The following is a 25586-nucleotide window of genomic DNA, read 5'->3' on the forward strand; positions in this document are numbered from 1 at the left end:
TCCGTTAATGAACAAGCAGAATTGCTTATAAAGAGGAGGAAGAAGAAAAAAAATATATAAATATCAATGTGTAAGTGCATCGTGATGTTTATATGATTTAATAAGACTTATTAAGACAAAAAATTATATTAGAAGTTAAATTGTTTTTAAAGGCTACTCACAAAAAAAGTGCTGATCAAATATTCTGACACTAATGACGTGGAAAACAGTCGGTAGATGGCACCTGTAGTTTTAAAAACAAGTGATGTGGCCTAAGCTGAAGCAAATTGTCAAAGTATGACAAAATGTGTAGTTTTAAGTTAATATGTTTTATTGTATTTTTATTTAATATTTATAATACACATTGTTTAATATCAGACAAGAGATTATGTGTTAACGAAGACTGTTCAGGTAAGTCTAAAGAATAAATAATGTATACAAAATAACATGTAACCTACTTCTGATGTTCCCTTGTCATTTTTAATTTTAGAACCAATTTCTCTGGCAAAAACGCTATTAGGATATAACAGGCCAGAGAAGTATATGTTATCGTTTAGGCCCAATACAAACATTAAAGTATTCAGCAAAGAAGCTGGTTCCAGACCTGATTTATGGGGCGTTGAAATTAATGGGGAAAGAGGCTATATACCCCAAAGCTATGTACGCGAATATAAAATACTGGCTAAGCCAACAGTAGTTGTAGAAACTGAAATCTCTCAAAAACCATCTGAGCCTCAAGACACTCTAGAAGAGGAAGTAAATCCAGATAAAGTAAAGGAATCTTTTGAAGTAGTTGATGGTACCACAATATTATTAGATCCTGCTGATATCAGTCCTAGCAGCACGGAAAATCCAATTTTATCCACAGTTAGCAGTACTTCAAGTAGCCAAGAAACTCCTACTACAGAAAATCCTATTACAGAAGAAAAAATATCAGGTATGTACAAGCCTTCAGAATTTCACTTTCCCTTTTTCTTTATATCAACTTTCATATTTACTACTCAGTAAATTGTTTAAGAATTTTAGAGAATTCTATGTAATATAATATGCATTTATGCTCTACTAAACTTTGATGTTTGATTCTGGTTAAATGTATAATAATATTATTAGTGAAATGTTATCTGAGTAAAAACTATCTCCCAAAGAGCAAATAAAGACTATTGTTCAGTGTATCTGTAATCTTTATGTGGTGTGGATTGGTAGATATATAATGTCCTTGTTCAAATAGTCAGTTTCTGTCCTAGGACAAGAGGTTTGATAATTATTCAGTGACATTAGATTCTGATATAACCATAGATGATTTGATTCATTGTTGAGAGTGTTTTAAACATATACAGTCCAAAAATGAAATATTACCCATGAATGATCATATCAATCACTTATTTTATATAATTTGCTGTCTTTTTCTATAAATAACAAACATTTGTTATAGAAAAAGACAGCAAATACAAAATTAATGATTGATGTGATCATTTATGGGTAATATTTCATTTTTCCAACTGTATGTCATTTTTATGGCTGAAGATTTTTATACTACCTTATCCTACTCAACTTTTTGTTCAATTTTTGTTAGAGCATTACACAGAATTAAAAAACACATATATCAATAAACCCAAAACATAGAATATACAGCAAATATGTTTACGAGTACAGCCAACATTTAGTTCTCTATTCTCTAGGTTATGAGAATTTTTTTCTCTATCTGATCTCTCAAGGAGCTGGAGTTAAAAATAAAAAATATATTCATATATAATTTTGATATTAGATTGTTTCCAAGTAATTAATAATTATGAATGCTTTTTAATTTATTCTTCTACTTATATAGTTTTATTGTTCTGTTGCTGCCCTTTGGCTTTAATGCAAGTTTTTTGATTAACAGTTTATCAAGTTTTAGTCCCAAGTACTTTTTTTTAAATAAATTTTATTGTTCATAGTATGTAGATACAGGTCATGTAATCTGGGTTGCATCTACTGCCATCATTTACCTTTTCAATATGTTTTCTGTCCACCTATGAATAATCTACCATTACATACCTAGGTATATTCCAAAGTATTTAATATTTGTGTCTTGTGGTACTAATATGTTTAATAGGGTACTAATCTTTCTTTCAACAAGATGGTTTCATTTACTTTGATTTTCTATCTTTTTATCCATAGAAGATAGTCTTCTTAGATGTTATTTTATACCAGTTTATCTGGGTATTGGAAGGCCAAGTTGTTTATAACATAGATATGTGAATGAATAACAGAATACCAAATTTTATTATGAAATTACTGGATGTGTTGAGCTAAATAATTTATATTTAAATAAACTAAAATTTAATGTATGTGGTTATCTTAAATATCAGTCATTACAGGCTTGGCTGATGGCCAGAAGTACATGGTTGTAAAACATTCTCTTTTCAAATGTTTTTTTATAGTATAAATAAGCAATTCTATAGACTTATGTACTAGTATGCTGCCAGGTTACTTGTATTGAGCCTTCTCATGAAATAGACTTGTATTTAATGAGATATATATATATATATATATATATATATATATATATATATATATATATATATATATATAATCGAACACCTCTCTACCCTAAGGTGTGAGGTAAATACAAATACAGGTTACAGATATACATTACATCTCAAATCCAATGAAAATACAGAATTTTTTTTATTCTATTCTGTGCACGAATTTTGTCCATTATTTCTTGTTTTTTGCCTTATTTTGAGCTTCTGACCATTCCATTCCCCTACTTTTCAAAATCTGCCCTACTTCGTCATTCTAGGTTTTCTGTGGTCTGCCTCTGGTTTTAACCCTTAACTTGGCAAAACATGAAATATGCGAAATAAAAATTTTTTCTGACATTATTTGTTGAAGTGGGTCATCAATTAATACATTTTCAGCAATAAACTTTTTTTTAACAAATTTTGACTTTGATTTGTACGTGTGTATCTGAATTCAGAACACCAAGAATCCATAAAACAATATGTGTGTATTACAATACACATTACCAATTTGAGTACTTGTGTTTTAAATCAATATTAGGTGGAAAAATGAGAGAACCCCCAGGGCTGTATTGATTTATTTTGCTAACAAAAATATTACAATGATTACTTTCTCATATGAAAATCGTAAAAACAATCTCGTTTTGACACAAAACAAAGACATGCGTCACATTTGGTACATTTTATATGTGTTTGGGTATTTACACAATTGCGGCATCAGCCCTTTGTGGAAAATTGTGGAAGGTGTCCGAAATTATCAAATCTTATATCATCTTCTGGCCGGGGTTTAAACATGGTTTTTATTCTTTTTTTTGGAACAGCGATGTCCTCATTTGAAGGTCTTCCACGTTTTTTATTTTTATGGAACAAGCTGTCGATTATGGAATAACGAAATTCTTTTAAAGTTTTTGTTCTTTTCTCCGGGTTTAGCAGTAGCATTTGTCTTTTATATAGAATCCAAGCGTTATTTACACAAATATCCAAGATTTGTGAAAATATTGATATATACCATCTGTGGGTTTTCAGTGATGTTCTATATAGGGATACAAACATACCGGCGAGATCCACTCCACCCATATGCCGATTATACTCTTTAACTATTTTTGGGCACGTTATGTCTGTTTTTGTGTTTGATTTTTTTTTTTTAACAAACCTTTTAATGGAAGATAACGGATATGCCAGAGTCGTACTACTCTATTGTCGAACCACTGAACAATTGCTACCCTCTGGTCATTATGGACCATTTGAAAATAAGAACCTCTACCTTCAGTTCGAAGTTCCTTTTCATCCTTAATGGGACAATGCCTCACTCTATTTATGCGTAAAGTGCCAAGTGAAAGTATTCCTTTAACATCGCCTAAATAGGATACAAGATCAGGAGAACAAAAAAAGTTATCAAAATACAAAATACTACATATCGGATTTGAAATAGTTTTACTAAGAGCTATAACTACTTGCTCACTCATTCCAAAAGTCTCTTCTTGTTCATCAAATGCGATATCTCGAAATGTATCATCGCCGCCATAAGGTATGAAATCGTAGACCATTCCTGAGATTCCGCAACGCAGAAACAATTTGAAGCCCCATTTCTTAGGCTTATTTTTGATATATTGGCGCCTAGAACCAGCTTTTTTTCCTTTGTAGGGAACCATCATTTCGTCGATGGACATTCGTCTTTCTTCTTGAATTTTCAGAAAATTGCGTCGTACATGATCCATCACAAGTCTAATTTTATAATAGCGGTCGTCACTAATAGAATTATTATCGACGAAATGTAGATAACGACGTATTTCTTGATATTTTTTCAGTGGCATTATGTCAGCTATTTTGTCATATCTAAATTGAACACTCCAATAATCTGTGTAAGCTGGCATCTTTACAATTCCCATTGACAGCTCTATTGCCAAAAAATCCGTCAATTCGTTTTTGTTCATATTGATTGAGGTACCAGAATGTTGTTCAGAATAAAGGTTACTTTGATATGTTATCATTTCCAATAACGCATCATCAAACAACATTTTAAAGTAATCAATTGGAGATAAAATCTCGTCTGGAACTTGAAAATTATCCTCATCAATATCTACCGGGTAACCAAAAGGTTCCTCTGTCCAGTTGTATATTTTTTCTTTCTTGGATTTGTTGTTCTTTTGAACTTTTTGTTGTTGTTTGTTCTTCTTTAAATTGAGAGGTGTATCATCAAGCTCATCTGCTAAGGTTTCATCTACAACATACCCAATATGCTCATCTAGCTCGTTGTTTTTAGCACATTCTGAATTTTCTACTTCTTCATTGTTTGCTTCGTTTTCCAAGATATCCTCGTTTTCGAGCAATACATTCGATAAAATAGTAAACTTAGATGAATTTTCTAATTCATATTCATCAACATCCTCTATTACAGGATATGCTAAAGGGGCGGGCGGTAACATAATATATTCTTCATTATCACTTTCAATATCGGAGTCAATATTTCTATTGGGAACTAATATATTATACTCACAATCCTCCTCATCATTTATTTGTTGAGTTGCTAATTGTAATATTCTCTTTGTTCTGTTGGACGTCATAATCTGAAACAAAGACGAACTTGAAACTAATACCCAACGCCCATTATTAAAACTTATTGGAATACATTTGAAAAAAATCACAAAATAAATTAATTTTATACAGTTAACAATTCAGCAAGTACTACCCTGGATAGCTGCTACTCATCGTTCTTATTTAAATGGTCTAAAACGGGCAGTGTGTATTCAAATTCACATTTATTATTGTTCGTGTTATTGGCGATGTGAATTTAGATACACATGTTTTTTAGGCGAAGCTCACATTTTATCAAACATTAAAATTACGAAACTATTGACATATTACTAAAGGACAATGCTTACCTTATTCGATTTTATTCACAGAATTAAAATAACTTTACAAGTCACCACAAAAACTACCTTTATCTTGAGAAAAGTTGGTAAATTGAACCCGGCAAACGGTCGTTACAGAACTAACCTATAATAGTTGACAAATTTATTCCCGCCAAATATAAAAATTGCAACAGTGTAGTTATCTGTATAAAGAACAGGGGTGTATCGAAATACACATTGCTATATCTACGCAGATTTGGAGGTTTAAACTTTGTAAAAAAAAATCTAAAATAGGTGTGTATTAAGATACACATTATCCAGTTAAGGGTTAAACCTTTTCACTTTAGCCTTCCAGACTTGCTTAATGGGTCGGTTGTCGCTCATTCGGCACAAATGACCAAACCATTTTATTTGTTGTGTTTCAATAGCATGTAGTACAGATTATGTGCCCAGTTCTTCTCTAACATCTTCATTTATTATTTTGTCTCGTCGTGTTATTCCTTTGACTCGTCTTAGATATTTCATATCAATGGCTTGTATCTTGCTTTTTAATTGCTTTGGTAAAACCCAGCTCTCGCTTCCATATATAAAGATTGGTCGGAATACTGTCTTATAAACTGTCATTTTGGTTCTTCTGCTGATTTCCGGTTTACCTATGAATGCTCTACTAAGATTATGGTACACTTTTGAAGCACTACTTATTCTTTCTGTTATTTCATTCTGCATGGTACCTTCTCTGTCTATTGTAACCCTTAGGTATTTGAATGCATCTACTTGTTCTATGAGTTGTTGGTTAATTTCTATGTTAACATTTCGGTTAGTTTTCGCTATTAGGATCACTTTGGTTATTTAACATTAATCTTCATGTTTCTAATTGCCAGCTCATTATTCCAGCTATCTATATTTTTCTGGAGGTCCCTTTCGTTGGAAGCGCATAACATGAGATCATCTGCGAATGCACACTCAGCTATACCAACCGGTTGTAGTTTACTATATCTGATATGTACTTTGTGTATACTTGCTTTTGTTTCCTTAATTATGTCGTCGATAATCAATATGAATAGTGTGGGGCTCATAACACCTCCTTGTCTTAGACCCTCGTTTATTGCAAACATCTCTGATTCCCATTTTAGTTGAAAATAGATTTATTTTGAAGTTTTGATTTTCACTTCAGAAATTGTGCTCAAAATACTATATTTTTGCATATACAATACTGGCATTATTATATCACTTGTTTTTACCATTTCTACCGTGTTCTCTTTCAGTTCTCTATCAGCAATTTATCACACATCAATTCCTAGTGTTATTTTTCCCTATTTCAGAATAAAGCTATATTGATGATTAAATATTGAAACCTCAAAAGTCAAAATTTACACCTTTTTATGAGAGTGAACAAACTTTGATGCTTAGTACATATTTCTTTCTTAGTATTTATTTATTTATTACTTTGATAAAAATATAAAAAATCCTCATAAATCTAAAAATTGCCAATGGACTTTTAAACATTGTTATGTTCAATTTGTGTTAAGTCTTAGAAGATACATATAGAATGGCTAATTTTACCTTTATAAAGGCTAAAATGTGACTACATAATCAAATTGTAATATCAAATACTAAATAATGGTTTTTATGTGTTTTTATTAGATGATAAAGAAGATGGTAAGACAGAAAAATTACCACAGCCTAGTCTAGAAACCGAAGCTGAAGTAAAAAATGAAGATTCAGTTGTAGGTGGAGTATTTTCCTCAATTAAAAATTGGATAAATGATGATGAATCACCAGAAGATGATGAAGAAGAAGATGATGATGAAGATAGTGATGATGAGGAGGATGCAGAAGAGGATGATGAAGAAGATGTATATGTAGATTCTAAAGAAAAATTAACTGGATCAGATTCTGGTAATGTTCAATACATTATTAAAAAAAAAACTTATTTATAATCAACTTTGTCTTGTTTGACTCAATGATTTTATTCATTAATTAATCTTAGTTATCTTTCCCAATTTTTGTAATAGTTTTTTGTGTACCTATTCTTTTTTTCATATTCTTCTATTTTTCTGATTCTGAATTTTGTTGATTGTTGTGTTACCTTGATTTTTTTCATGAGTTTTTGTACTATTCCCCCTATTTTTTTATTTTTTAGAAAAAGGCAGCACTGTTGAAGAAATCCCCAAAGAAAATGTTGTTGAAGTTAAAGAAAATTCAGCAGAAGCTACAAATAAGCCTGAAGTCAAACCAAATAAAATAGAAGAAAGTGAAAAAGAGAAACCTACAGAATCAAAGAAAAATGAAATAAGTGAAAATGAATCTAGTAAAGATCAAGTTGGTCAAGCTGAATCGAAGAAAGATGAACTTAGTAAAGACCAAGTTACTCAAAGTGAATCAAAGAAAAATGAAATAAGTGAAAATGAGTCTAATAATAAAGTTAGTCAAAGTGAAGCAGATAATAAATTCAATGATTTAAAACAAAAAGAGGAGGATTCTGGAGAAAGTAAATCAGATGTTGATCCATTGAAAACAGCAAATGATATTATTGTAGAAAAACAAAAACAAGAGGAAGGTTTTGAAGTAAATAAAAGTGAGGATGGTGTTAAAAGCACTGGCTCTGAAGAAGTAATTGATGTTAGTAAAACAGAACATAGCGATCCAACTAAAACAGATGCTACTGAAACCAACAATAAATTGAACACTGATGATAATAATAAAAATACGGAAGATACTGCTGATAAAGCAGTACAAGGTTCCGTAGAGAATATTAAGTTAAAAGAAAGTGTAATTGATGTTATAGATGTTCTTCAGGAAGTGAAAGCTGAGGAAAAATCCACCGAATCTGTAACTGAGTTACCTATTGACGCTACCACTCTGACTAATATGGACCAAATAGAATTTATTCCTGTTGTGCCTACAGAAACAGTAACACCAGATCCAATTGAACAAATGCAGGAATTGAAACCTCAAGGAACTATTTATTCTCCAATTGTAGCATCTTTATATGATAAAAAACCTGATGATAAAGTTGTTGAAAAGCCAGAAGTTGTGGAAACTGATTCCATCCATAGTAATTCATCTTCTGAAGTTAACAAAGTAAATCCAGGGGTTTCTGAGAATGATAATTTGACTAGTGATACATCATCTCCTGATGTTAATCAGTTGCTGTCGAGTCCTGAATCAAAGTATGGTGCAAATACTAATCTTGAGGAGTCCAAATCAGAAAATGTAGATCAGTCAGGCAGTAGTGCAGAACAACTTCTGAAGACACCTGTTATTGGTTTTTGGCCTTCTGAAGTAAACAAACCCAAAATAGAAGTTCCTCCACCACAAGGTAAGTTTTTTCTATTGTGCTCTAATTATATTATTACTGATTAGTGTGTCCCTCTATGAGATTTTTTCAATCTTTACCGCACTTTGAAATTATATATTTTTACAGACATAAACCATATGTAGTATGTCTAGACTAATTAAAAAATCTAAATTTTAAATTTTTTTAAAAAGTATTGAAATTGATGAAACGAAAAAATTGCCAATGTCATGTATCAGCATCATTCTGGCTTTACAACCCTGCATGGATCCTAGCCTCCTTAAGAATTTCTCTCCAGTCATCCCTATCTATTGCCTTTCTCCGCCAGGCATGTCTTCATCGATGTTATCAAGAAACCTTGTGTGGTTGTGATTTGTGACATACACATTACTTTTTCCAGAGCCAGATTGAACAGTATACAGGAGAGAAGGTCTCCCTGGCTCAGGCCATTCTTTGTTTTAAAAGGTTCTGCATATGGTGCCATACAGTGACAGTACTGTGGAAAATATTTTATATGCTGCATTTAGAAGCGTAATTTCTCTGTGGTTAGAGCATTCAAAGATATCTCTTTTTTGTGTATGGTGCAATGTATTCCAATCATTGGGGAGGGATTTCTGTGTCCATATTTCTTTTATAAGCTGCTGTTATGTCATAATGGTATCATGTCCACCTTCGTTATACAGTTCAACTGGGAGATTATCTATTCCGGATGATTTGTTCCGTTGGTGGTTCCTCTTCCCTCTCGTCTGCTCCCCTTACCTCATCTCTTTCGTCTTCCAGGTTTTCTTCTTCTCCCTCTATATTAAGTGCCTGGTTAAAGTATTCCACCCATCTATTCAATACATAAAAAATTAATTAAAATCCTGTGTAAAAGGTATATATTTAAAAACCCAAATGGGCTATGTTAGACAAAACGTTTTTGGAATCCATCATTCCATCATCAGTGTCTAGGAGTACATGAATGTAACCACTAAATATATGGGTAAAAACCCGTTAACAAATAATTAGTTACATTTGTTTGACAGTATTTCTTATAAAATATTAGGATGTTAAAGTTACTGTTGGATTAGGTAACATGGAGACATATGACTCCACGTTGAAGTTGCTAGTCCTGAGACGGTGTGTCTACGAGGAATTTATGGAAGCATAAATGGGTTGTCAAGAGTGCCAGTTCACGTCCACCGCATTTCCTGCAGTGCTAAAACATTTACTTTGTATGTGTTTACTATGTCCATTAAAGATGTGAGTGCTCCAATTCGGTACAAGGTTCTGGTATTTCATGTTCCTAATCTCAATTCCATTTTTCGTTAGCAGAGTCTTCGTCGTGAGTTCCGTCCAGCTAAAAAGTTTCTGAGGTTCTGTAACATATGTTTTTTTACAGGAGGAGGTTGTCAACCTCTAGCCCAACCTCAAACCTGGAGGGCTAGATACTCTTTTGCTAGGGTTGCCATACCTTAGTCTGTTTTGGTTCGCGGTTGGTATTTTTATTTCCCAACTATCCACCGGTCCTATGACCGCTTAGAGTGTTCCCCTATCCACCACCTGGAGACGTGTCCGATACGAGACAGACAACTCCCCAATGTCATGTAACATACATTAAAAATATGCATACATACACAGTGAGTCTGTTATAGTCTAAGCTGTTTCTCGCTCTGCCGCAATCCCCACGCTAGCTCCCACGCAAATCTCCATCCAAGTCACGTCACCATCGACCGTATAAATGGCCCGTCCTGTATTCCCAGCACCAGTAATGCATTGATTATTGATCAGTGTAGTAGTGTCTGGGGGCTCGGGAGACTGAGACCTCGGAGGCTCTGAAGAAGACATCGCAGCCACTGTTAGGGTATTTTTCCAGGGTTTAGGAGATGCTTCCAAATGTAATGAAGGATAGCCTGCAGCTTATATGTGCGAAAACATCGAGTCCACCATACGAATTTCAACAAATTGTTGTGTATATACCGGAGAACTTACGGCAATTCACCATTAAGAAATTTTTTATTATCACCGATTCAATGAGCGCATTACTTGGAATAAAACAGTTACATACAACTCACGCTATACTTCTCAAGAGCAAAGAAGAATTATCTCATCTACAGGCTCAACGAAAAGACCTTTCCTTCATCTGGGTACCTTTCGATATGGGAATAAGTGACAATGAGGAAGTGGACTCTCTGACAAGTAATGCAATAGCCGACCAAAATATTGATATTATAAATGATATACACATTTGCCTGATCACAAAGTAACATCTTGCGTTTTACACTACCACCAAAGTTTTTCGTAGATCAAGTAGGCACCACACTCATCTTACCAAGTAATAGAAAAGACCAAGTCATCATCAATCAACTTCGAATAGGACATACTCTACTTATACCCAGACATATCTTCCACAAGGAGGCTGCTCCGATGTGTACTAAGTATAAGACTGAGTTATCAGTGAAACATCTAGTTATCGAGTGTCCAGTATACAAGAACGAAAGGATCGCGTGTGCCCTGAGTGATAATTTGAAATATGTGTTGACGTTAAATTTAATATATTTATTAAATTATCCCAAAATCCCTAAACTATATACCAAATTGTAAACTATGTTTATGTAATCGTCTGTATCTTACTGTTTGTACATGTCCCCCCGCTAATAATCCTTAGTAGTAGATGCGGATATATTATTTGTGTAAATAAGAAAAACTAAACAACACAAATAATACAAATATTTTCTACAATATGTAAAATTATTATGTCACGTTTTAAACTGTTTAAATCGTTTTAGTATACACTCCCATTATTATCCTTTGTGTTTAAATTAAAAAGAATTTTACCTTAGGTTTATCGAATATGCATGTTTTGCCTCTCTGTAGTAGGAAGAAATATAGCGTTAGTATAATTTTATAGTTTTTTCATGGAAATTTACATACTTTATTGATTTATAGATACGCCACTGAACGGAATACCGCTATCACCTGAAACCCATTCCTCAAACCATTGGCATAGCAACGAGAATCCAAACAAAGACATTGCTGCAGAAATAAACAATGTAGACAGACCGGTAATTCGCAATAACGACGATAACCAAATTCCTGATGCCCCTTCTGATGCTGAAATAAATGCACTAAAAAATAACGATGGTGCACTACCGAATAATTTACTAGGAGAAAACTTAGACGAAGGTGTGGTAATTGAAGAAACAATATTTGTGGAGAGTGGTGGATTTTTGTCAGGAATATTTTCCTTTTTTGGTGGTGATAAAAGAAAACACGAGACTGTAGAGACTCATTCAACTCCAGTGAGCAATGCAGACCGTTTAATACACGAAAACAACCAGCACTCTTCTTACCGTAAGGAAAACAGTGACTATTACCTTAGTCGTGAAGAAAATTGTGATACTCTAGAAAATAACAGTATGTTAGAAAAATTAGTCTTCCTTATGAGCTCCGATATTCTTATTTACTTGGGAACAACTGCTGTATCTTGTATAATATTTTTATTCGCTTATCTATTGATAGACAAAAGCAGTAGAGAGGCACCGCTGGTGCAAAAAATTAATAAATTAGAAAAAGAATTGCTGGTGATTATGAAAGAGAACGATATCTTGCAAGAAAGTGCTTCGACCGGAACTCATGTTCCTTCTGAGGAAGTTGATCTGTTAAAACAACAGTTGGCGGAGCAAGAAGTTCTAAGGCAAACTCTTGAGATGCAAGTCTTGAGTCTTCAGAAGGAAACTGAAAATAAAAATGAGCTCGAGGACCAGATCGAGAGCTTGGAGAAAGAATTGGAATCGTCTACGGAGGTGGGCATGGAGTTGAACAGGATCATTTCGGAAATGTTGGATTCAAATAATGGAGGTAAGTGGAAATATACTTTTTTAAAATTAACATTGTTTTATTACTTATAACTGTCACGGTTCGATTTATTTTCAATATTTATTTACAACTTTCACTATACTTTGTCTCAAAATGACTAGTCTGTACAGGGTAAGATATGCAATGCTAACCTTATGGGAATTTCTCCAAGACGTTGCCAGTTTTATGCAGTGAGCGATGGCTTTATCTCTTATCTATCTTTTAAAATAAACGGAATAAACCAGGAGTTCTCAACAAGTCCTCACGTAAAATTTTATGTAATTTGCAAATATCGTTTGCTCATAATTTTACATAATACTGTACATTATTTGTTTCTAATAGTAACTTATCAACTTTTATCTTTTAATAGTAGCAGTAGTATAATAAAATGTGCATTAAATAAACATTTGTTTCAAAGTTTAAAATAATTCTGGTAATTTCTACTAACTGCCAAATTTAAAATGTTATTTATGTCCCTGCGGTGCTAATTACTGCCATAATGTGTAAGGAATTTGTAATTTTGGTTGATATCAACTGCAAATACTTTCTTCTAAGTTATTCAGTAATTAAGAAGCAATTAGAGTAATTCTTGTACAGAATATGTTTAAAAGCTTGATACATCCAGGGCCTTAATTAGTCTTTATTTGTTCTTCGGAGCGCGTAAACATATTAGAGTTACGATTATTTGTACCATCTTGGATGTACTGTTACTGTTTTGTTATTGTTATTATTTGTTGGTGGCTGTTGTTGTGATTTGCTGTTGGCAGTTATTGTTATTTTCTGTTGTTGGCTATTGTTATATTTGACGCCGAGTTTTTACCGCAAAATGGAGGAAATTGTTCAATGGAAACGTGGAAAAGCTCTGAAACTTTCAGAGAAGCAGATACTAATGAATATTATTAATTATTATCTTAATCAGGATAACAACGATTCTGTATCAAGTGTAATTAGGAAAGTGCCAGAAATGAGTGGTGTTTGCGAAAAGACTATTTTGCATACGACAAGAATATTCATCACCTGCTGGATTACAATCTCCAAAGAGCAGGCCCAAGAAGCGAAAGGTTGGTAATTCTCGTGACAATAAGTACAATGAAGCTGTCAGGGGCCAAATTCGTAGAATAGTTCGTCAATTTTTCGTGACAACATACCACCAACAATAAACACCATATTAATGGATGGACCGACCTTCGAAGATTGGCTCGAAAATAACTTAATGCTAAATTTGTTAGAAAAAACTGTTCAACAGTTCAACACTAAAAAAAGATATTCAAGAAGACTACCTAAAATGCGAATTACCTGATGTAGTCAAGGCCTTCAAAGCAAAATTTGACAGGTACATAATAGAAGATATTGCCAAAAAGCACAATGTGAAGATTCTGAGGCTCCCACCCTATCACTGTGAACTCAATCCCATTGAAATGGTTTGGAGTGAAGTGAAACGGTATATAGCTAGACGCAACGCGAATTTTAAAGAAGCTGAAATGCGAAATTTAATTTCAGCAGCGTACCAGGTCATTACGCCAGAGAAATGAAAAAACTACGTAAACCACGTAATAGCAACAGAAAAAAAATGTGGGAAATTGACAATTTGTTGGATGATATCGAAACAATTATTATAAATATAAATAACGTAGATAGTGATGACAGTGACGATAATAATGATGATGATGATAGTGAAGCAGAAACTAAATGTGACAGCGATTGACAGAAAAAGGAACTAAATATAATGGGTTACAATTACGATTACTTACTCACGAAATTAAATACAATGACTTCTTTTATTTTCAACTTATTTATTAGTTTTATTTTTGGACATTTCTACGTTTTGTTACTGCCAACATATACAGTGCGGTTTTTAAAAGTCCTTCCCCCGTTAACTTTTGAACGGAACAATACATAAATAAAATGTTTCTTTATATTTTAGTTTTATTTTATTCGATTTTATTTAAATCTATAAACAAATGGTTTGAATCTCTAGCACATACTGTAGAATTAAAAACAAACTGCTTGTGTGACATAAATAAAAGTCATTAATTTCTATTTTATTTTAATTTAACCCAAGTATGCTGTAGCAAATATTATTTGTGTTTGAGAACCACTGACAGAAGGAAGCCAGGCAGGGTCGTTAGTGGGCATTAGTACTTAAGCTACCCTCAACACAAAAGATGGATTGGGCTAAGTAGTAAGAAGTGATGTTTATTTTAATGCAAGTTTGCAAAGAAGTATGGCATCGATGTTGTGCATTTAGCCTGTACAGACTAGTCATTTTGAGACAATATAGGACAACTGCATGTTGTTGATGATTCTGTTAATTTTATAAAATTCCAACTTACCTTCACATAATGAAAACTAATCTCTGTATACCTGTGTATACAGAGATGTTCGAAATCTCCTCCAAACCCTTGATTGAGGAGTCTAAAGCTGTATAGATCCCGTTACAGTTCCGATTTTTCTTCTTTTATCTACTTCTTAGGTATTTTTATTTTTACTGCAGAATAGGTTTCCCATTTATTGTATTTTGTGATTTAAAAGATTGACTTAAATTCACGAACATTCGACAAAATTGAATGGAATGACTCTTTTTCTATGGCTCTCTGGGCTACTCTTAAATTTCCTGCTGTTTTTTTGTTTATATTTAGGTCTTGGCTCTGTATATCATTATCAGTTACACATATTCATATACCTCCGCAATTTATCAAAAGCAACCCAACCCAAACCTATTCTACGCCATATTTCATGCGTTTGGTTGATCTTTCCAATAAGTATTTCTACACATTGTTTCTTTTATGTGGAGGTCCCTATTCGGGATGTTTTCTGCGAGCACTAAATTTGTCATTATTTGGGTTGTTGCTTAAACACCTATTAACTCCAAATTCTATAGGGTTCTTTGTTATATCACGTGGAACCTAATATTCAAGTTTCTAGAACCTTTGTTTCAAGAAAAGGAAGAAAAATAAGAAGGCCTGTTGAATTCAAATTCCATAAGGTTCTTCGAGATACTGAGTTTTAAGATTCTCAGATTTTTCTTTCAAAAAAGAAGAGGCATAAGAACATGAGAAGAAAAGAGAAAAGAGACCTGTTGGCCCTACATTCCGTAGGGTTTTCCCTGACACAAAGAAAAAAATAAGTCGGTTTCTCGATTGCAAATTCAATAAAGGTCTTTAGTCCAGTCGTCAGAGATTTGACCTCTAAAAATTATACGAACAAGCTGAATTTTGCTGAAAATGTCAATTTTGGGACTAGGAAAAATATGCAAAAAAGATTTATCAAGAATCTCTACGTCGCAGAAAAAATATTTCAAACAAAAAATGTAGCTGAAATAATTTTGAATAGAAATGTTTATTACCACTTTTTATGTAAAATAAACCATTTTCTCAGAAACAACACTTGAAGAGAACGACGATGTTGAATTTCAGTTACGCACACGAAATTAATTTTAAATAAAATTTGTATCAACTCAGCAGTAAAAATGCGATATCTTTGGATCAGAGTGTCCTATCGAATCAAAATGCGGTTTAAAGGTGAAGAGAGCAGCTTTTGTATACAATTTTGTGTTTTGCCGCAAATAGAGTTTCTATAAATCTGATCAATAAATAAATGTTGCCGATTTTTGCTATTTTTTACGATTCTCATAAGATCTTTAAAATTATCAATATTGGCCAGTCGTAGTGGAATTTTCATTTTTAGAGTCTAATCTTTAAAACCTTCTTCTTCTTCTTCTTTTTATGCACTCATGACTCTGCCTGAAACAAAGAAACAAAAACCCAAATAAGTACAGAGAAAAACATAAATTAATAAGGAACAAAATGAAAGGGGCTAAGGAAAAGTGGATGATGGAAACATGCATCGAAGTGGAAGAATCGCAGAAAAAACATGATCAATATAATTTACATAAAAAAGTGAAAAAAAATTTTTCTCCCCTTTTGACTGGAGGTTTTAGGGATAAACCCGGGGGTAAAAGTGGTAGGCTTTTTTGCATCTTTTTTGGACTCCCAAAATGTACATTCTCAGCAAAACTCAGCTTGTTCGTATGACGTTTAGAGGTTCAGTGGCATTTTCATTTCTGACGGCTGAAGTACCTCTGTACACCAACTGAAACTTATTGTGGCAAATTTCAACTTTTTTTCAAGAAAAAGAAAATACATAAAAATATGAAAAGAAGAAAACCTGTCGACTCCAAATTCTGCAATGGATACTTGTAATTGGTTTACTATGGGTGCTGATATCTTCCACGTTTCATAGCCATATAGTAATACAACTTTATTTTTTATTTCGTTTTAGTTGTATAAATCCTGGATTTCCATGTTATTAAGTATATTGTAGGCATCGCGAGTGAGCCTTATTAATTCTTTCCTGCACATCATGCTTTGTACCACCCACCGTTGCAGTCAATTATACTGCCCAGATATACAAATTCCACCACCCTTTCAATTTCTTGGTTGTTGATCACAATAGGCTGGTTGTTTCTGGTGTCCAGTCGCAGTTTTCGTAATATATTTTGTAACCCTTTTTTTTGGTATCTTTATTATAAGTCCCGTTTTCCATTCTTTGCAGTGGCTTAAGCTTGGTGTGTTGCAAGCAGTATATCGCTTGTATATCCATGTCTTGGAATTTCAACCCTCTATACTTGTATAATTATTCAATGCTTTCAGAATGATAGAATTCTTTTGTAGCTCTTATTTTTTATTTGTTTCTTTTTTGTGGCTTGTTTTAATTTGGTAGTTACCTATAATAGATCTCTTAATAGATCTATAATAGATCTTTATTCATAACCTTTCTGATTTACTTTATGTTTCGTAAAAAATAGTATTAATAGTTTTTTGGTATCTTCTCTATGGGAGTAGTATAGTACCACATAAGTTTTTTCTGACCTTGATTATTTTTTTTTAATATAGTTATGCCTTTATTATTTTAGGTGAGAAGTTAAAAGAAAATGTCGAGCAATTACACAGGCAACTATTAGAACAGAAATCGATCATAAACGATATTTCCAAATCGTTGAGCGACAAAGAAGAAGAAAGTGCTGGGTTGCAAGCGCAGTTGGACGAGAGCAAAAAACACTGTACTGACTTGCAACAGAAACTAGATGAAATCGTAGATCAGATTTTGAGGATCGAAAGAGAAAGGGACCAGCAAGAAAAATCTCTTCAGGAAGAAATTTCGATTTATCGACAAAAATGTAGTGAAGAAATGATGAAGAAGGAGATGTTCAGTAACGAAATCAAAGTAAGTTGATCAATACGTAGTCTTCCATTATATCCATTTTATTTTTGGTTAAAATCTAACCAAAATCTGGCAAGGTAGTCTGCAATATGCTTAAAATAATAACTGTTATTAACGTCGAGGCACTAGTCTTGAACAATTGAGATTTTACAGCAGTTCAAATAATTCGTTTCTCTATATGAAGCCTGTTAAATAAGAGCTCTATTTAAGTAACTTGCTTTAGATTTCATTAACATGATCTCTTAAAGACAAATCTTTGATAAAATAGGCACAATAATTAACAATTTAATACTTGAGCTGAATTTTATTTACTGTCAACGCCACTTAAGTTGGCTAGGCGCACAAACTCAAAATTGAAGTCCGCTTAGGGTGGATTAGGTGGTTGTCATCAGTCTCCTCCCAGTAGTCAGGTGCGTAACACAAAAGTGAAGTGGGGCTGTTATTTTTCAGACTTCTTATTATTTTGGATAGTTAAGTGTGTTCGTGGTAGTTTCTTTAAATGATGGCGTTAGAAAGTAATTACATTTTAAAAGTTACATTTATTTATACAATACATTCCATTTAATATGAAAGACAATATCAACGTAGTTTTATTTGTTAATTAAATTCAGTCATAATTATTATTGTGTTTGTATGTTAAATTAAAGAGATATTAAAAACCAGTGGCTTTCTATTTAAATTGACTAAAAATAATAACAATTACATCTTTCTAATGATATATTAAAGCTTGCGAAAAAATATTACTACTTTTTTAATTGTTTAATAATTATTTGAACTATACCGTTACGCCACTGAAACTACTTATCAGAAATAGTAAACCAATAGGAGAATCATGGGGCATAAACATAATCTATTTCTCAGTGACGTTGTGCGTATTCCGTCGCCAAGTTAACTGGCGTTTGCTGTAGTCATGGGTAACACCGTAAATTTTCGAGTGTTGATACAATGACACTGACACAGCTGCTTGTATCAGCACAATAAAGTTTCATGACACCGTGTTTCAGTATTATGTGTGGCATAGTACAGAAACACTGCCCCACTGTTACATCGAGCGAGAAACGATACTCTTAATACGAATTCTAAATATAGCTATGTATATAGTTGCCAAATTATGGAAATTCTTTAAAACTCACACTATCAAAATAACATTGGTATACTTAAGGCACTTTTTTTATTGCATGAAGTGATCAATATTCAAAAAATTATGGGTTAAATTAAAAGAAAACATTTTTTTTCTCGAGGTACTTTAGTACATTTTATGAGAAATTACCCTAAAGTGGATACTTCAAGACTGAGTATTCCTAGATTCGAATTTAGTGAAAGAAAGAAAAAATGGATGATGTATAATACTTTCTTTAAAATCTTTTAATTGTTGATATTCGATATTTATTCTAATTGGTTCATAGATTTATAGTAATAGTACAACAATTCTGGGGCATTTCATGGACACTTCCTTGTATATTATGTTCATTCTTTTAATTGCCGACTATAAACTTTCTTCACTTTTTTGGGTAGGTACTTTTACAAATATACTCGCGGCAACAACGATTACTACATAACTAAATTTGTGAGCTTGTGGGTACCTATGCTGTAATTTATTGTATGCGTGTCGAAGATTAACGAAAAAGAAACTGACACTGTGTCGACTGTAGTCGACGCTGCGTACGACACTATCACAAAATATGTATTTTAATACGCTGTGTTGAACTGTGTCATAGGTATCACTGTGTTATTTCAACTGTATCAATACGATTGACATACTCTAAAGTGTCAATACGAGAGTGTCATTCAACACACTATTAGACATCTCTAATTTTATTACATTACTAACAAATAACTCTCTGGTCTCAATCTTATGTGCTGGGCTTTATCCAATTCTTTTTCGAAATTCATAATATCTGTGCATGATCTGACTGTGAAGTATTCTTAGAAAATGCTTAATGGCATGACTCACTAATATTACTGATTTAATTTATATTCCAAAAATTTTATTGATTTGTAGTTTTTGGGAATTGCGATAAATGTAGAGTGTGTAAGAATTCTTACAGGTATTATATCTGTGGCGTTATGGCAGAAGTTGATATGTCCAAAAAATCGTGTTTTCAATTTTTAATTGATAATGTACTCTAAAAAGGATGTTTAACGTGGTGGCATAACTAGATATATGCTTAAGTGCAAAGAGAAAGTGTTATAGGCAGTGGCATATGTTGATATGTCGAAATTTCTATTTTGGCTCTTGTCGTTTTTAATATATTTCCCTAAGTTGTTGTTTGTTCTAAAAGCCTGTGTTATTCCTTTCTTTTTTATGTGTTTGGGTATTTTTGTTAAGCATAAAAATTCAAATCGAAGTGGTTAGTGACCCAAATATTTTTCTCGGTTATCTCGGAGAGCACTCAATTGCAATATACTTAACTATTTCCTTGTGACATTTAAATTGGAGTATGCGCCCACATCGATCCGCTAATTGATGCTAATTTTCTTCTTTATTTTCAGATCTTGAAAACTCAACTCGCAGACGCTCAGCGCAAAGCAGATCTAAAAATAAAAGAGTACCAATCTTTGAAAGATAGTCTGAAGGATATAAAATCCATAAAGAATGACAACGCAGCCCTTCAATCCCTCTTGGACGCCACGTCGATAAAAGCCGAGCTCGAGCAGCTAAAATCCGAAAACGAAAGATATTCCTTAATAATAAAACAAGAAGAAGATGCCAAGATACTGTTTGAAAAGAAATGCCAAGCTGTGATAGATGAAAACAATGACTTATTAAAGAAGTACCAGGAATCTGATAAGGAAAAAGTGGAAGCTACGATGAAATTGGAAGTTTTAAATAATTATTTTAAGAAAAGAGAGGAAGAACTGCAAAGGTAAGATCAATACTTACTTGTTTTTGTCGATACTCAGATATTGTTCTGTTCGACTCCTAAGTGATTTATTTTTCGTTTTAACAATTTTTTTTTCTACCAACCTAGATATATATATATATATATATATATATATATATATATATATATATATATATATATATATATATATATATATATATATATATATATATATATATATATATATATATATATATGAAAGTCTTCAAAAAATATACAGAGTGTTTTATTTAAATTGAATAAGTTGAGTATATCCGGTGAATCGGAAGTAGAGCAGTAACAAAAGTTACTGTTACAGTTTCATGAATATTCTCTTTTTGGTTTCAAAGATATTTACTTGTGTCCATACTTTACTCCTCTGTATATATAAATTGGAAAGATCTTTGATATCAGTTTTATTATTAATACAAGTTTATTCTTTTTTAATATGAATCATCTCTAATATACACCATTTATTGAAATTTGGCTCTTTCTAAAATCTGCACATTTTCAAAATCGAACAAATGGTTATTTTTTAAAGAATTATTAGCAGAGTATGGGTCGCTTTTGACGTTTGAACGATGTCATACGAAAAGAAGAAGAATTGACGCCATCTTTAAGTTTAAGAGCTGACACTTGACATGACAGTTGACAGCGGTCAGCTGCCATCTTGTGACGTCAGAGTGGAAGTGGAGGGGGTGGCCCAAGCGACCTATACTCTGCTAATATTATTTTCTTATGCTGTTTTTCTTCTTCCTCTTTATAAGCAATTCTGCTTGTTCATTGGTGAATTAATACCTCTATGAAAGGTTGTCACTCCATCTTTTGCGCGGTCGTCCAATACTTCTTTTGCCGATTGGTGACTTATGTCTTGCCATTTTGACGACACGGGTCTCCTCCATTCTGCTTATGTGGTTATTTCATTCTTTTTTTTCTATTTTGTGTCCATTCATTTATACACTATACGTTAATTTTCTTCTAATCTCTTCACTTCTATTTCGATCTCTCAGCGTATTTCCTGTAATTATTCTCAGTACTCTCATCTCTGCCGGTTCCAGTAGCCTTTGCGTTGTGGCTGTGTCGGGTCTTGTTTCTGAGGCATATGTCATTATTGGTCTTAAACTAGCTTTATAAATTCTTTACTTCATCTCAGTGTTAGTGTGTCTGTTTGTCTATTTGCTTTTTGTACTTAATCTCTCACTTCTTTGTCCAGGTCTCCAAATCTGGACAGTGTAATTCTCAGGTATTTTATTTCCATTACTTGTTCAATACTCATGTCATCAATTTCTATTTTACTTTGGTCTAAGAACCAACCAACTTTGGTTGGTTCTTTGCTGACTACTATTGTTTTAGTTTTCTGAGATGAGATTGTCATATTAAATTCTTTTGCTCTTATGTTAAATCTGTGGACTAGTCTTTGCAGACTATCTTCATCTTGGGCTATCAATATTGCGTCGTCTTCGTAACAGAGTATTTTTATTTCTTTGTTTTCTATTCTGTATCCTTTTCATTTGTTAACGCTTTTGATGAATTCATCCGTGATTAAATTGAAGAGCATGGGGCTCAATGAATCGCCTTGTCTTATTCCGCTGCCTTTTTCTATAGGTTGTTTAAGTTGTCCATCTATTCTGACTTCCATTTTATTGTTTTGGTAGATGTTTTCGATAGTTTTTATAATATTTAAGGAAACTTTTCTATTATACAGAAGATGGATTACATCTTTGAGTCTTACTCTGTCAAACGCTTTCTCAAGGTCAATCAGACACAGAAATGCTGGTCTATTATACTCTAGTGATTTCTCAGTAATTTGCTTTATAACAAAGATTGCATCTGTACACGATCTTTACTACGAAAACCCTGTTGTTCATCTGCTAAACTTATCCTCTGATTTATTAGAACTTGTAAAATTTTAGTTGTTTTAAAAGTTTTAGGGTAGTATTTAACAAATTTATACCTCTGTAGTTTTCTGGCTGTCTTTTATCCCGTTTTTTGAATTGTAAAATTAGTTCGCCCTTTCTCCATTCTTCCGGTATTTTATTGTGTTTTATAATTTTGTTAATTAATGTTGTTAATTGTTTTGTCATTGCTCCACAATATTTCAGTAATTCGTTTGGTATCCCGTCTTTACCTGCTGCTTTTCTGTTCTTCAGCTTTTCAAGTATTTTCCGAACTTCCCGTACATTTATATTAAGTTGTTCATTTGTGGTAATTTCTGGTGTTTCGTGGTGGTATGCTGTTTTTATGTGTGATAAATCTTCTGTATAGATATTGATGCGGCTGTCCAATATATGCTGAAATACACGTTCATGCTGAATTCCTTACAGTTTATTTTATAAACCCCATCTGATTTTGAAGCTTTTAGTTTATCTAAGCGGCTATGACCTTGATAATATCTGCGCATCCAAAATTATTAAAATTTGTACGGTCGAACGTAATGCTCATGCATGAGTCATAGCTGTTTAGAACATCCACTACTTCTACTATGTTTAATATTATGTTTCAATATTGAAAAATATTTATTTAATGGTTTTTGAGTGAAAAATTATATTGGGCAAGGATATGGTGAGGCCATTGTTGTTATTTATGGGGTAATGTTATGATTTTTTAGGATTTTTGCTAATAACTTAAGATTGTTTCTATCAAAATTCTCTTAGTGTGAAAATGGCAAGTACTTAGTATATGAACATATAGCAAATATTATATGTTTATCTAGGGAACCCATCCACTAGGGACTTTTAGTCGAATAATTAAATTGATAATGTTATTTTAGCGAAATTTTGAAATACAAGACAATTTGGGATGCTAAAGAAGGCGAGGCCACATCTACTACCGAACGAATGAAATTGATGGCAGAAGAAACTGAAAATTATAAGTAAGTATTTTGTTTGACAAATCTATTAACGACGGTTTATATTTATTTAAAAATAATCGAAGAAAAAAGCGGCGTCGGTCGAAAAGTAGCCATATTGAGCAGGTAATTGGACAATTGAATTGACATATGAGATATATATACCTACCCCACTAACTTTTCTTGTAGAATCAGGAAAATAGAAAATACTGTTTTTAGCAGCTTTGTTTAACCACTTAATGCACATATTAATTTCGAGTTAACTGTAAAAAAAATGATCCATTTTTATTTCATTATTCGATTATGCATGTAATTATAATTTTTAAAAAAATAACAATAAAAAGAAAATTAAAATAAATAATAATAAAAATAATAAAATAAATTCGTCATGAATGGGTCAGAAACGGCCATAAAATGTTTGAATAGCGCTGTACTACGGTCGAACGTGTGAAACACGGGCAATTCCCGAATTTACCTACAAGCCGCTCCCGTGTCAGACACGGGATAATGAATGAATGCTGAGCTTCCGATCGTTTCACGAGTCGAAGGAGTCCGGTAACTTGAGGCGAAAATACGTCGTTTCGCGTATTTTACCGTAATTCACGTTTGTTTTAGCTACGTTTTTTTTGTAGATCGCAGAACGAAACGCTCAAACAAGAAATTGTTTCGCAAGAAATCGAACTGAAAAGTCAAATTTCGATGTTGGAAAAGAAAGTTCACGACAATTGGGTGACGTCCAGACAGATGGAAAGGAAGTTGGAGGACAGCAGACAGGAAACAGCTCTTTTAAGAAATCGCCTGACGTTAAGAGAGAGGGCTATGATCGACGAAAGGACACAAAACAGTAAGCTACTTTATTTGTTTAATCTTAACGATCGTAATTGAATTATTAGTAACTGTTTTAATCTTTCATATAAACAACGTTATTTTCCAGGGTTGCAGTCTCCCGTTGATCAAAATGGTGAACTCACGTTCTCCCCTGTAGCCATCGAATCTCCTGCATCGCCAGCAATGTTATTCGGTGGGCGTGATCACATAACAAAGTCACCCCCTATACCCGGTCTGCCTCCTTTCCTTCCCCCACCTCCTGGGGCTCCGTTTATGCCGCCACCTTTGCCTGGTATGCCATTCATGCCTCCGCCGCCTTCCATGTTTCCCGGTGATCACAGACCACCGCCCCTCGGAAGAATGTCTTCGCCACCACCGCTTAATTCAAGGTAAATGATCTTCTTTTAATACAATGGTATCAAAAAAGTGTTACTATAATGTATGAAGTAATAAATAAAATAATCTTCTTGGTTTGTACCTAAAACTATACTACATATTCCACCAAACTTTATATTTGCTTTTGTGATATTTTAAAAATTAAAAATAAAGGACCTTAGGTGCATGGAACGTGTTAAACTGGTTCAGGCCCGGAATTGCAACACATGCCATAAAACAGTTTCAAAAAGGATGGACGTAACAGCGATTCAGGAAATGAGATGGACAGGATCGGGAAGCCTGCAAATGGAAAATTCTCTGGTTTTCTGGTCAGGAGAAGAAGAAAGGCACGAATTTGGATGTGGGTTTGTAGTTAACGGAAAACTCAAGCCTGCCATAATTGATTTCAAACCAATCAACAAGCGCATGTGCTCTCTAAGACTCAAAGGAAAATGGTTTAACCTAACCCTCCTCTCAATCCACGCACCAACGGAAGATACAAATGAAGACGACAAAGAGGAATTTTATGAAATTTTAGAACAACAGTACACAACGGCACTCAGCTACGACGTCAAAATCATACTGGAAGACTTCAATGCCAAACTAGGCAAAGAGGACCATCTTAAAGCGGTGATCGGCACACATAGCTTACATGATAACACTACTGATAACGGATAAAGACTGGCAGGATTCGCTGTAGCCAACAATATGGTAGTAAAAACTACACAACTCCAAAGAAAATATATACATAAAATAACCTGGGTGTCAAATGATGGAATCACACGAAACCTGATAGACCATGTGTTATCGATGGAAGACATTCTAGCAATATTATCAGCGCACACAGTCTGAGGGGAGCAGAAAGTGACTCTGACCACTTTCTGGTCAGAACAGAAATGAGACAAGGCTAAAGACGAGTCAGCCAACAAGGAAACAGATGGGACATTTCAAGGCTCGATTTACCTGATGATGAACGCCAAT

General features: G+C 33.3%; 1 protein-coding gene across 1 annotated transcript in view; it reads left to right on the forward strand.

Annotated features, from left to right (window-relative positions):
- The first annotated feature begins 219 nt into the window (after nucleotides 1-219).
- Tango1 (transport and golgi organization 1) overlaps nucleotides 220-25586 on the forward strand; it is a 30641-nt gene continuing 5274 nt past the window's right edge. Inside the window, exons 1-10 of the mRNA XM_072532253.1 lie at nucleotides 220-390; nucleotides 470-916; nucleotides 6977-7231; nucleotides 7476-8654; nucleotides 11559-12470; nucleotides 17383-17693; nucleotides 20184-20557; nucleotides 23325-23426; nucleotides 24035-24246; nucleotides 24337-24619. Coding sequence (XP_072388354.1) covers nucleotides 285-390; nucleotides 470-916; nucleotides 6977-7231; nucleotides 7476-8654; nucleotides 11559-12470; nucleotides 17383-17693; nucleotides 20184-20557; nucleotides 23325-23426; nucleotides 24035-24246; nucleotides 24337-24619 — 4181 coding nt within the window. The 5' untranslated portion in view covers nucleotides 220-284. The remainder of the gene's footprint in view (nucleotides 391-469; nucleotides 917-6976; nucleotides 7232-7475; nucleotides 8655-11558; nucleotides 12471-17382; nucleotides 17694-20183; nucleotides 20558-23324; nucleotides 23427-24034; nucleotides 24247-24336; nucleotides 24620-25586) is intronic.

This window comes from Diabrotica undecimpunctata, chromosome 5 (assembly GCF_040954645.1).
Source record: "Diabrotica undecimpunctata isolate CICGRU chromosome 5, icDiaUnde3, whole genome shotgun sequence".
Taxonomy (NCBI): domain Eukaryota; kingdom Metazoa; phylum Arthropoda; class Insecta; order Coleoptera; family Chrysomelidae; genus Diabrotica; species Diabrotica undecimpunctata.